The sequence below is a fragment of the Mycotypha africana genome, assembly GCF_025528875.1.
Source record: "Mycotypha africana strain NRRL 2978 chromosome Unknown BDF20scaffold_6, whole genome shotgun sequence".
In the NCBI taxonomy this organism is placed as follows: Eukaryota; Fungi; Mucoromycota; class Mucoromycetes; order Mucorales; family Mycotyphaceae; genus Mycotypha; species Mycotypha africana.
This window is the reverse complement of record NW_026515730.1, coordinates 869,365-881,236: the sequence shown is the minus strand read 5'-3', so window position 1 is coordinate 881,236 and position 11,872 is coordinate 869,365. Positions and strand designations below refer to the sequence as shown.

Here is an 11,872-nt window from a genome sequence, read left to right as displayed (position 1 = left end):
TGTTGCCATAAGAGACTCATCAAGAATACAAAATTCTTGAAAACAGATTCGAGCTATACGATTAAACCCTTATTTTCTTCAAAAAAAACCTACTCTCACCTGTATCAACTAACTAGCAAACCTCCACTGATTCAATTTATACAATTATAGTAGCTTCGTATAGAATCTTACGATTAGAATAATTTGATAGGAATGGTTTGTTCCCTAATAATACCGACTTGATAAAGTTATTATTGTCAGTAAAGATGATTATAAGGTTTTACAAAAGGACTTTTTCGATATTCTTTGAATTTTATTTTCTAGAATTTTGAATATCAAGTGCAGATTGTACGGGAAGATAAGCCTCTTTTAATTTCTTGACGTACTTCCAGAGAGATTGTGATAGAGCTCTCTGAAGCAGTAGGTTCATATGTATGATACAGAGTCTGATTTTCTTCTTGATAATCAAATTCGCCCCTACTAATCTTGATAGTCAAAGATTGGCCACCAAAGTGGAAATAAGGTACAAAGAATTCAGTAATGAATGAATGCGATTCACTGTTACTACTAGTAAATGGCTTGAAGGAGAAGGTATAGGATAGCTTGTCCATGTTGAATTCGCTAGATATGGGTATACCTGCTGTTTTAACAGCATAAGGACGCTAAGTAACAAAATTTGCTTCAGTTCGATAGTCTTTTATTTGGTTTCTGGTCCGATCAACAGCAACTTACCAGTATAGCCTTTAAGACTCTTCCTCCGTAATATTTATACTTATCATTGTCTTCTGGTGTTTTCTTAGGTAGTTTATAGGTTGAATACACTGAAAAGTTTTCACCGTTCCAATGGTCTCCGTGCTCATGATCATTACATAAGTCATAATTCCACAATCTTCACAGAATAGATGAGTGACAGCTCTAGTACTTGAATAAATGTGATAGAAAATACAGATACTTACATGTAGTTCATCAAATTTGTTTCCATAGCGTATAAAACAGCATCCATAAATTGTTCGTGGTGAACAAAATTAGGCTTTTCTGTAAAAGCAGCTCCATTATTCAGATCCATTGGAATTCCAGTTTCTCCCAATATACAAGGCACCTGCCCCATATTTTGTATACCATCTGCTTTAATATTTCGGATCTGTCCTCGGTAATTTTTCTTAGCCCCTTTGAGGCCGAAGTAAGTGGCTTGAAAAACGTTACCGCCCTATTCATCATAGCTTCATCAATAAACATAGACTTGCCTTAATTTTTTTTTTTTTTTTAACAAAAACACAGCTTTATAATGTACCCTCTGCAAGCATTGTACGTCATGCGTTACCAATCCATTGAACTTCTTATAGAACACACTGTTTAAATCATACCAATGAGGGGAAAAGACAACGTTTTCTGCGTCTTTGTACACAGGAGGTCTCTATAACGACGGGTTAAATGGTTAGATCTCTAATGAGCCATCTAGATAACGCCTGGATTCTTTCTCTCATTACCTCATTTGCTAATGGCTCTACCATACAGTACCAATTTTTATTCACGCTTTTGATCATGTTCACATAGCGTTTGACAATAGGTAAATAAAAATCATTGTAAAATGATATTTTTTCACCTGTCAAAGGATGCTTGGCGAAATACTGTGTGTCGAGCAATACGGGCTGCTGCTGATGTGGCTGGCCACCCTCTATTAGTTTCCAAACACCATGTTCTTTCCAAATACACCCTTTCTCTGCATCAAGCCAAGCAGATACTTGTTGCGTGTTCATCTTGCGTGAGTGAGATTTGCGTGTAGGAAAAGGCCATGACTTCTTATACACATCTACAGTTTGCGTTATTCTATCACCTAGAGCAAAACATTGTAAAGGCGTTGGTGAGTCGCCGAAAATGAGGTTGGTGACCGGGTCAAAAGAGTCAAGCTTCTTTAGGCCAATGTAGCCAGGATGAGGTTCGTTCATGAACTCAAAGCCCAAGATAGCAGGCAGGTCGACCAGTCGGGTAGCGAGATGTTGGTAAGCTTGAATAAAATGGTCGTTTAAGAATTGTTGAATAGATTTGTCGTTGTCATATTTGCGATGAGGGGCAAATGTATCGCCACCGAAGAAGAGAGTAAACATGGTGCAAGATGCGAGTTTTGTGTAATTGGTTGGCCAGACCTTAACGCATGATGTTGGTTAAAACTGGTATGCAGTAAATGAATGACATCAGTTCAGACTCGGCACTTACCATCGGTAATGGGTCACCAGGCACAGCATTTGTATTATGCACATAAGCTGCACCCGTCTCTTTAAAATTCTCAATGTTCATGCCAGCCACTTCAAATGTCCATCCAGGTGCCCCTGAACCGCCGGAATACCTAGACCACTAGAGTATAAGCTCAGAATTAAAATGGTATGAAAGAAAAAGGTTTTCCTTTTGTATGCTTTCTTTACCGTATCTTGATGTGGATCAATAATACATCTTAAACCATACTCTGGCATGATTCCGATAATCTGTCTCAAATAGTCGATATACTCATCATCATAAATTCCAGGCCCTTCGTGATTAATCGACTCCCAGGTGACTAACAGCCGTATTGTATTAAAACCCCATAATTGCAAGCGTTTCCAGTGATCGTGAGTTTCCTCAAGTGAAGGAAACGGCCTTTCGTTGAATCGGACATGGCGATGATCCCAAAAAGTTGAAGGATCGTACAGGTGAGTAGCTCTAGAAGAAAGTGGGTGGCTGGGAAGCTTCGATGAGCCAGAGACATTAATGCCCCGTAAAGTCAAAACTCGGCCGTGCTGATCGATGAAATGGGTACCTGAATTTTGAATTTGGATATTGGACGGTCTGAGTTCTTGAGCTGAAGCTGTAAACACAGCGTCATCGTTATTTAAAAGCAAGTCATTAGTTGAGTCGATAGCTGCTAGCCGAGATGTTGCTTCCTCCATTGAAAATAATAGAAACAGAAGGTAGAGAGTGTGTGAGAGTTGAGAGAAAAAGATAAAAAGTTTATCAATTCATTTAAATAAAAACTTTAAAAAAAAATGACATTTCTGCTGTTGGTTTGATGGGCATTTGTCATACATGAAAAAAAAGGGGGTGCCCTTTTTTTAGGGTTTAGCCTCGTAGTATGTCCTTATTTAGAAAGCCTTTACGACCCTTTGCCCTTACTATCCATCATATAAGGTATCCTCGTTATTCTGCCTGACTCGGCATCAGCAATAACATGTTTGCTGAATAATCTTAGCTCATGGCTCTGCTCTAGGTTTGTGTCAATCTATGATATCATAGATTCTTACATTAGCAAATTTTCGTGGAGGTATATTTCAAGGTTTTTCAGTCTACCTGAGGCCTCTTGTGTAGTAAAAGTGTTTGACATTCATGCAAATTGAGAAGATATGTTCTTAATAAATAGCATATGGCCATGGCTGCACTTCTACCTCTTCCAGCTAGAAATGTGTACAAATACATATATGAAATTATATTGGCTCCTTATAACTGATCTCAATGGTTATTATTCCTTCATTTTTTTACCTTTACAATGTAGATAAATCATACTCTTTGGTTTCCTTTTCTTCATTTCGACTATCTTTTCCACACCGTTCAGTAGGGTATCTAAATTTGGTATCGCAAAATCGGGTGTCTCTAATCGAATTTGAGTTATTTGGAGTCGTCGATACAGTTTTTGATAACCAGGAAATTCCGCGCATAAATTCACAATGGTCTCTACATTTTCATGCTGATGTAAAGCTCTCACTTGAATGGGAGTCGGTAGAGCTCCCAAAATAATATAGTCGTCAATTTTATTGTACCATGACCAACCAGTCCAAAATCCAAACATATTAACAGCAAGTTTATTGTAATAGAGGGATACCAAAAATCGAGCCCAGATATAGAAACTGTTGCTGTTATTGCTGCTTTTTGCGCTCCTTCCATGGTGTCCTTTTGAAGAGTGAGGAGAAGATGTAGGTACTGTCTTGAACATAGCATCTGTCATAATGGTAGAATGGCGGAAAGGTCTCACTTGTCGTAGAGGGTTGTCGTTGTTGTTGTTACGACTGCTGCTGGTTGTTCTCCTTCCGTTGCGAGAAGTACAACTTCCTTCAGAAACAGCATTATCGTTCTGTAAAGCTTGAACAATGCCAAGAGATGAGTTTTTATGCTCAAATTGTGCTCTTTTCCGTTCTTTCATCAATTTATGTACGCAATTATGTCAAAAAGAGCGTGTATTTCTTTGTGGGACAAAAATGTTGAAGGAAGAGAGAGAAAAGGGCTTAAAAAAGTTTTGGTTGATTTATGAACAGAAAAGGGAAAAAAAGGTTCAGGCGGCTATTTTTCCAGTGTGCAAAAGTGCACTACCCCTCATTTAACAAATCTTGCACAAGTCTTTCTAGACCAGTGGAAGGTTATTGTTCATCATTTTCACAAAGGGCGCAAAAAGAGGGCGCGTCAAGAAAGAATGCGTTTTATCAAGCAGTGGCGGCTATTGAAAAAAAAAAAAAAAAAGGTGGAGATTTTTCATTTATTTTCTTCTAAGTTTTGCATTTCTTTGATACTTTTCTTTCACCAACTGCAATCCAATCTAATACTTCGAGCATGGCAGATTCAGACGTAGAAGAAGTTTATGAAGTCGACACGATTCGTGATCATCGCATGACTAAGGCCGGAAAGGTAAAAACGAACACATCTGTGCTGAAAATAACGCGGACGTTGACGAGAATACGGCGATTCACAATTTAGAGATACGAGATTTACTATTTGATTAAGTGGCTTGGATATGATGAAGACGATAATACATGGGAAAGAGAATCCAACATGTAATGCAATAGCGTGAATTTTTCTTTAATTTTACCTTTTCTAAATAACTCTCGGATGATTGCTATATCTTCAATACAGATTTGCGAAAAATTTAATTGTTGAATATTGGGATGCAAAACCTATGGACGACCCAGAAAGGCAACTGTTTGAAAAAATAAATAGCAAGAGAAAGAAGCCTCTGGTCCTACCATCCACCAAGACGGCAGCAGCAGCAAAGGAGGAAAAGGGTAAAATTGAGAAGAAGAAGAGCAAAATAAGAGAGAACAAATTGACAGACATGTTTGAAAAGGCAGATAGCAACAGATCAACCATTGCCTCTTCTTCAAAGCAGCCAGTAGCCAGTAAAGAAAAGGAAGCGAAGCAATCTAAGCTAGAGGATATCATGATACGAAAAGAAGATGAAACTGCCCTGAAAGAAAACGGTGAGGAACATCCATCTCCTGTATCTGAAGACAAAGGAAAAGGAAAAGAAAAGGAAGGAATAACCCCGATGTTTAACCATAATGAATCCACAACTAGCACACCACGAAGAGCGCCTGAAGTAATCGCAGCGGTTAGTGACGATGATGATGACGACGACGATGATGACGATCTTGAAGAGAAAAAGGACACTACAGTAATGCCTTCAGCTTCTACCTCCACCTTAACCGCATCAACATCTACACCTCATGAATTTGGAAATAGTGAAGACGATGACGATTACGATGAAGCAGAAGAAGAGGAAGAGGTCATGGAAATTGAACTGACAGACGATGAAGACGATAATATAGAAAAAGCAGCAACCGCGAAAATTGCAAGCAAGAAGGAAAGAGAAGCTTCTCCTGCATCAGTCACGACTACATCTTCCACTGCTTCTGGGCCTGCTGTGGCCATAACTGTCTCTTCTGTGCCTGCGAAAAAAAGAGTCAAAGAGGATGGTATCCTTCCTTCAAAACGCAAAAAGTCTGTAGGTGATTATTTCCTACAACAACATGAGAAGAAAATGAAAAAGCTATCGGTGGATGATGAGGACAGTACCGATATTGACGTGAAAGATGCGACCAAAGCAATTGGATTAGCAGAAAAACAAGCAGAGCAGATAGTGGACAATAAAGAAAACCAAGAGAAAACACGAGAAGCAGCGATTATTATGGATCGCTCTTTTGAACAAGATGAAAGTAGAAATTGGAACACAATGATAGAAAAGGTAGCTTATATTGGACGCGATACGGAAGCATCCAATTTTTTTGTTACTGTTCACTGGAAAGATGGCAAAAATTCCCTTCATCCCTTGGACGCTGTCAAAGAAAAGATTCCTGGACTTGTAAGAGCACTATGGCAATAAGAACTCAATTTACAAAGAAACTAATTACATTCAATTGTTCTTTTTCTCGCATAGATCATTGACTATTTCATAAGAATCGCAGAATAAGGATATTTGAACTTAAATCGTTTTCCAGTTGTAAGGTTTTTCCATGTCATTTCTCTCCACTCTTATACCATTAATGGAGTATAGCCTTACAACTACGATTTCCATTTCTCGTGCATGTGATAGAATTTATATACCTTAATGTTAATAAATGAGATACTTGTGGAAGTTCTCTTTGATCAAGTATTTTATACCAAATATAAGTACGCGATCTACAAGACACGAACTGTTGAAGTACATACCTCCTCATTCACATCTATTATAAGATTAGTTTTGGTGACGTTGATTCAATCACGTCTTTCTCGAAAACGACCCTACGTTTGAGTATCGTCCTTAAAGCTGTTCCCTCAAGAATGTGGGCATCATTAGTGCACATAGAATGGCCTTTTGGCTTTTGCTTGAAGGGATGCACCGTCATGGTTGTGTGTTACTTTTTCTCTCCATAAAGCACAGAAATACTTATTGTTGTATATACGACCTATTTTATACAGTTTTAAACAAGTGCTGGCCGACAAGAGTACACTGACTGGCAAGAGCATACTAGCAGAGGAAGGGCTGGTTGACGTACTGCTAGGTCAATCCAGAAGGGCTGTTACTTATTTTTCAACCGACGCTTCGGTTGTATCGAACTTTTATCCTAGAACGGCTTTCATTTCCTTTGTTTTATACTGGTTAAATATAGCAATATCAGCATCTTAGACGGATTATGTTAATATTTGGGTTCCAATGTTTATATTGAGGAGATATGGATGTGCTTTAACTAAGATGTTTTGAAAGCTAGACCGACTGTCGACTCACTATGGTCTTCAATGATAAGTTTAGCACATTAAACGCTTCTTGATAAAAGCGTTCTTCTTATGGCGCTAAAACAAAGCAAATAGCTGTAACTTGCCGCTGCTTAGACATCGAATATATAACAACTAAGCCTTCTTTTATGAGAGTATTACGTTCATTAATCTGAAATTTCAAACACTCTTAAAAATAATCGGAACATGGTAAGTCAAAAGAAAGAGGAGGGAAAAGGAGAGTTAATCTTTATTTGATACATCTTGTTACATACATCAGCCGATGTAAATATAAAAAACTGGCTCAAAACTTGTGTGAAATGTCTGTCTATTGAGATTATGAAAGCATATCAGGAAAATTGAAGCATTGAGAAAATCGTTTGTTCAGAATAAATAGTTAGTCGTTTTTATTAATTAGTCAATGATCTCATATTATATAAAGTAATGATTAAATGAAGAAAAATCTTATGAAAGGAAGGAGATAAGTATATTAAACTATTCTATTTACAGAACGAGAATCTTGAGTGGCCACTGTACGAATGGTAGGGTACATACGTAAGCCTTGAATGTCAGGATTAAATTGAATGGGATCGAACTTTTGTTTGAGAGTGATACGTAAGCAAGCATAAGCCAAAATGACAAAGCCGAATCCGAAAGCAATCAACCACCAGAGTGGAGAAAGATGCCAATTAGTACCAAAAGGAATATTGAAAGGCGGGCAATAGACAATCAAAGCAGCCAAAGAGGCACCTCCAAAAATACCCACAAATGTCATCAAGTTGGAGAACATGTACTTGCCAAACGGAACTGAAAAACGTGTTTTACAAGCAAACATATTGAACATTTGCATGATCATAATACTGAAGTAAACAATGGATTGGGCTTGACCAAGAGCGGTCTTCTGAGCAGAAGAATCCAACACGTACCCGGAAGCAGTGATATAATTCTGGGCATAAATAGGGCCATCTGAGAAAAAATAAGTAGGAGCACCGCTTCCACGTTGCATCACCACTGCATCGTAAGGTGTAATATGATTATACCATAATACGACAAAATATGCGGTTAAGCAGCCAATGGATTCAATAATACCAACCTCTAGATAAGACCAAGACAGTAGTGGCAAGTCTACCAAGACTTCATCTTCTGTTTTCTCAAACTTTTCCTTCCAATAAGCAGCCGTAAACAATTCATGTAATTTGTTGGAGATACGTTTAAAGAGGGAGCCTCGGACTTCTTCTCCTGTTTCAGGATCGTAAGTTTTATAGCGTTGGGTGCGATGCAACATACGACGGTGGCGGTCAATGGATTCAGGTGTAGCAGGCTTACGTGGAAGTAGTTTCATCAAGCCTTCTTGAGATTCCGGAACATCCCAAGCGAACGTTAAAGCAGCAAACAACTCAAAGCCCAAATCAATCACCAAGATTAAGATAGCAGATAGAGGCAATGGCAACGGAACAATGATATACAATAAATTAGGAATGACTTCTGGCATAGAATGAGTAATTGTGTACATGATTGACTTTTTAAGATTGACAAAAATCAAACGGCCTTCTTCAATGCCATGGATGATGGATGCAAAGTTATCATCGAGCAAAATCATTGCAGCAGCTTCTTTGGAAACGTCGGAACCCGAGATATTCATTGCGATACCCAAGTCGGCCTTCTTTAACGCAGGTGCATCATTCACACCATCACCAGTAACACCCACAATATGGCGCATAGATTGAGCGCGTTTCACAATTTCTAATTTATGCTTGGGTGATGTTCTAGCAAATATGATTTCATCCTTTGAGAAAATCGTATCCCAATCTTCATCTGTCAGGTTATCAATGGTATCGCCATGAATAACAATACTTTGATATTCATAGTCTTGCACATCCTCTTCCGGCTTATTGAGTTTTTGAGCAGCCATCGTCTTGGTATCACCAATCATCAAGTTAATCTTTCGACCAATAGCTTCAGCAGTTAAGGGGTGATCACCCGTGACCATCATGACCTTGATACCAGCAGCGCGACACTTACCAATGGCTTCACGAACACCATGCTTAGGAGGGTCTTCCAATGAAACTAAACCAACAAAGGTAAGACCAGACATAGGATAGTTTTTTTCATTCTTATTGAACCTATAGTTAGCAGGGTATTCAGAAGCGGGTAGTTGATATTGAGCGAAAGCCAATACACGGTGACCTTGACCAGCCATATAAGAATACGTTTCTTGGAAAGCTTTACAATGTTCATCAGACAATGGCACAGTGTATGTGTTACCGCTATCGTCCTGTAATAGAAACTGATTACACAACTTCAAGACACGCTCGGGAGCACCTTTAACATATAGTGTGAGTGGTCCAGCAGCATGCTCTTTCTGATGAATCGTCATGGCCCACTTATTATCGGAATTGAAAGGAATTTCAAACACCTTGGGATAGGTATCGGGAAGAATATCGAATTGTTTACCAAATTGTTCACCAGCGAAACGAACAAGACCCGTTTCGGTAGCATCACCCAAGATTTGACGCTGAGCGACAGGAACGTCTACACGATCGAATTTGGCTCTTGAGTTTAAGGCACAAATCGTAAGCAGTTCGCTGACACCAGGAGTGTCTTGAAGTCTATTTTGTTGTTGTTGCAATAATTGTTTATCCATAACATTGCGCATTTGAAGACAAGTCCAGACGTAAGTAACAGTCATCTGATTACGAGTCAGTGTACCAGTTTTATCAGTGGCCAACAGAGTTATAGCGCCCAATGTTTCAACACCTTGAAGATCTTTGACAAGAACATTACGGGCAGCCATACGTTTTGCAGAGATAGTTAAAAGGATGGTGACAGTGGCAGGCAAACCTTCTGGAACCCAAGCAACGAAAACGGAAATAGCAAAGTTGAGAGTCAATGAAATATTGTTGTTGTTGACAGGGAAGCCAATGCCGAAGAAAATAACTGCAGTAACGAATGCAATAGTAGCAATGATTCTAACAAAGTTAGAAATCTATTTTAAGTGGACACATACAAGAGTTTTTTAATTAGCCATCCCTGTTAATTTTGAAGCCAACGAACATATTGTGACCTTACCTCTTGAGAAAGTGGGGATTCACTCTTTGCTTCACCGGCCGTTAAGCCAGCAATTTGTCCAAGTACTGTGCTATCACCTGTACGTACGACAATACCATATCCTTCACCAGAGACAGCCAAGGTACCATTGAAGACAATATTTTCTGCCTCTAATACATTCTTTTGTGTGTTATGCGGGCCACGCTCTTGAGGATCCGATTCACCCGTCAAAGGAGAATTATCAACTTTCAAATCAGAAGCAGCAAAAATGTATAGATCAGCAGGGATTTTATCACCCATTCGAACAAGTACAACATCGCCAACGACCAGGTCAGCAGCACCGATTTGTTGTACTTTACTGTCACGAATGGCCATGCAACGAGCAGGAACCATATTCATAAACGAATCAAGAAGAGCTTGAGACTTTTGTTCTTGATAAAATTCAATAAAGGCGTTAAGTAAAGAGACACCAATTAAGATAGCTCCTAGATAGGTCTAGATCCATATAGTACAAAAAGAAATTGTTAATTACAAAAGGGGATGACACAATAATTTGTACATTGGGATGAGAATTACAATCATTTGTTGAGTGCTTTGCATTTTGCATGTTGATTAAACTTACATTAGGAAAATTTCCCTTGAAGTCAATACCCAATAAGATGTAGTCCAAAACACCAGCCAAGATCAATAAGAGATTGAATAGCTTGCGAACGCAGTCAAGATACTTGAGGAAGGGATGTCTTTTCTTTGGTGGTGTTAAAATGTTAGGACCCGTTTCAGATAAGACATTAGCGGCTTGTTGAGAAGTAAGGCCTTCGGATTCAGCAGCTTTTTTCATATTGATATGTGTATTGAACTTGTCAGCACAAGCTTCAGGAGTCAACAGATGCTCAGTCTAATAACATTTACGATCATTAAAAAAGCCAATTTATCAATCAATGTACACTTTTAGACAAAGCAAAACTTTTGATTTGCAACTTACAATATCTACGTTCTTCTTGGCTTTTGTTTTCTTGGGTATATGAGGCGCGCTAATGGAAGGTCTGCGGGAGCCAGTAGTGTCGACCGTTTGCATAGTTCTGGTTCTTTCAGGACGATGTATACGTGTAGCAGCAAATTTGATTTTGTTGTCTTCTTCAAAGCTTAGGACATGAACGTCGTGTTCAATGTCCTGAGGTTGCTTGTCCTCGTTAACAAATTTTTCATCCATCCTCGCAGAGGGAAAGAGTTTGTATCTAAAGATATGAGGGGACTAAGGCTCGGGAATCTGTTGAATGCGTGGCTATTTCACAGGTGTTGAGAAAAGCAGGAAGAGGGATAAGAAGAGAAAATTTTAGAAGATGTTATTAGATCTATGGAACAGGAAATAAAACAAAAAAAAAGGGGAAGAAGGTGAAGGGTTAATTCCATCGTAGCTTATTTATATGTGGATTATGGCTGAAGTGCCTTTTTCTTTTCGAGCAATATGGCTTGAGAGTCTATTGCGCCCTTTTTGCGAAAGGATCTTATATAATAAAGGACTGTTAGTCCTTGTAACCGTGTCAGAGTACGTAATAGCGCACTGCATTCTTTTCCGCTGTTATTCCCCTTGCCTAAATCAGTTGTGTATCAAAAGAATTTTAAGTTGTTTGTGTCCACGTTTTATCACTCATGAGTCTTGCAAATGGTATAAAGACGCCGATTTTGGTTAACCGAAAAGTTAGCAATTTGTATTATCAATAATCAAATCGCAATTGCAATCATCTATACAAACAAAGGAATACTGCTTTTGTATGGAAGCTGTACATATGGAATTTTCAGTACTATGTTGATGAAGCCAATTGTAGTTAGAAAAATAGCTTTTCGTAAACTAAAATACAGA

The 11,872-nt window shown here is 38.6% G+C and overlaps 4 protein-coding genes across 4 annotated transcripts; 1 reads left to right on the top strand and 3 right to left on the bottom strand.

The window, feature by feature from the left end:
* Positions 1-314: 314 nt before the first annotated feature.
* On the bottom strand, positions 315-2,900 carry BDF20DRAFT_821187 (glycoside hydrolase superfamily; the record flags this gene model as incomplete). Its single annotated transcript, XM_053077597.1, has 7 exons — positions 315-641; positions 712-868; positions 936-1,186; positions 1,271-1,393; positions 1,467-2,123; positions 2,194-2,331; positions 2,400-2,900. The coding sequence occupies 7 exons, from the start codon at positions 2,898-2,900 to the stop codon at positions 315-317; spliced, it is 2,154 nt and encodes a 717-aa protein (XP_052935604.1).
* A 203-nt stretch (positions 2,901-3,103) lies between these two features.
* On the bottom strand, positions 3,104-4,144 carry BDF20DRAFT_913661 (protein-tyrosine phosphatase-like protein; the record flags this gene model as incomplete). The annotated part of the gene is made up of 3 exons (XM_053084101.1): positions 3,104-3,229; positions 3,298-3,401; positions 3,487-4,144. The coding sequence occupies 3 exons, from the start codon at positions 4,142-4,144 to the stop codon at positions 3,104-3,106; spliced, it is 888 nt and encodes a 295-aa protein (XP_052935603.1).
* Positions 4,145-4,504: 360 nt separating this feature from the next.
* On the top strand, positions 4,505-6,420 carry BDF20DRAFT_874132 (uncharacterized protein). The gene is made up of 4 exons (XM_053081250.1): positions 4,505-4,623; positions 4,693-4,769; positions 4,849-6,073; positions 6,149-6,420. The coding sequence occupies exons 1-4, from the start codon at positions 4,549-4,551 to the stop codon at positions 6,179-6,181; spliced, it is 1,410 nt and encodes a 469-aa protein (XP_052935602.1). The 5' UTR covers positions 4,505-4,548; the 3' UTR covers positions 6,182-6,420.
* A 1,033-nt stretch (positions 6,421-7,453) lies between these two features.
* On the bottom strand, positions 7,454-11,221 carry BDF20DRAFT_836135 (uncharacterized protein; the record flags this gene model as incomplete). Its single annotated transcript, XM_053078925.1, has 4 exons — positions 7,454-9,949; positions 10,033-10,506; positions 10,634-10,906; positions 10,994-11,221. 4 exons carry the CDS (start codon positions 11,219-11,221, stop codon positions 7,454-7,456), a joined length of 3,471 nt encoding a protein of 1,156 aa, XP_052935601.1.
* Positions 11,222-11,872: the final 651 nt, after the last annotated feature.

Bases quoted from the DNA above. Each gene is read 5' to 3' on its own strand.
- BDF20DRAFT_874132 (XM_053081250.1), top strand. From the start codon at position 4,549: ATGGCAGATTCAGACGTAGAAGAAGTTTATGAAGTCGACACGATTCGT. The intron at 4,624-4,692 runs GTAAAAACGAAC...TTCACAATTTAG, and splicing joins GCATGACTAAGGCCGGAAAG to AGATACGAGATTTACTATTT. The intron at 6,074-6,148 runs GTAAGAGCACTA...TTTCTCGCATAG, and splicing joins AAGAAAAGATTCCTGGACTT to ATCATTGACTATTTCATAAG.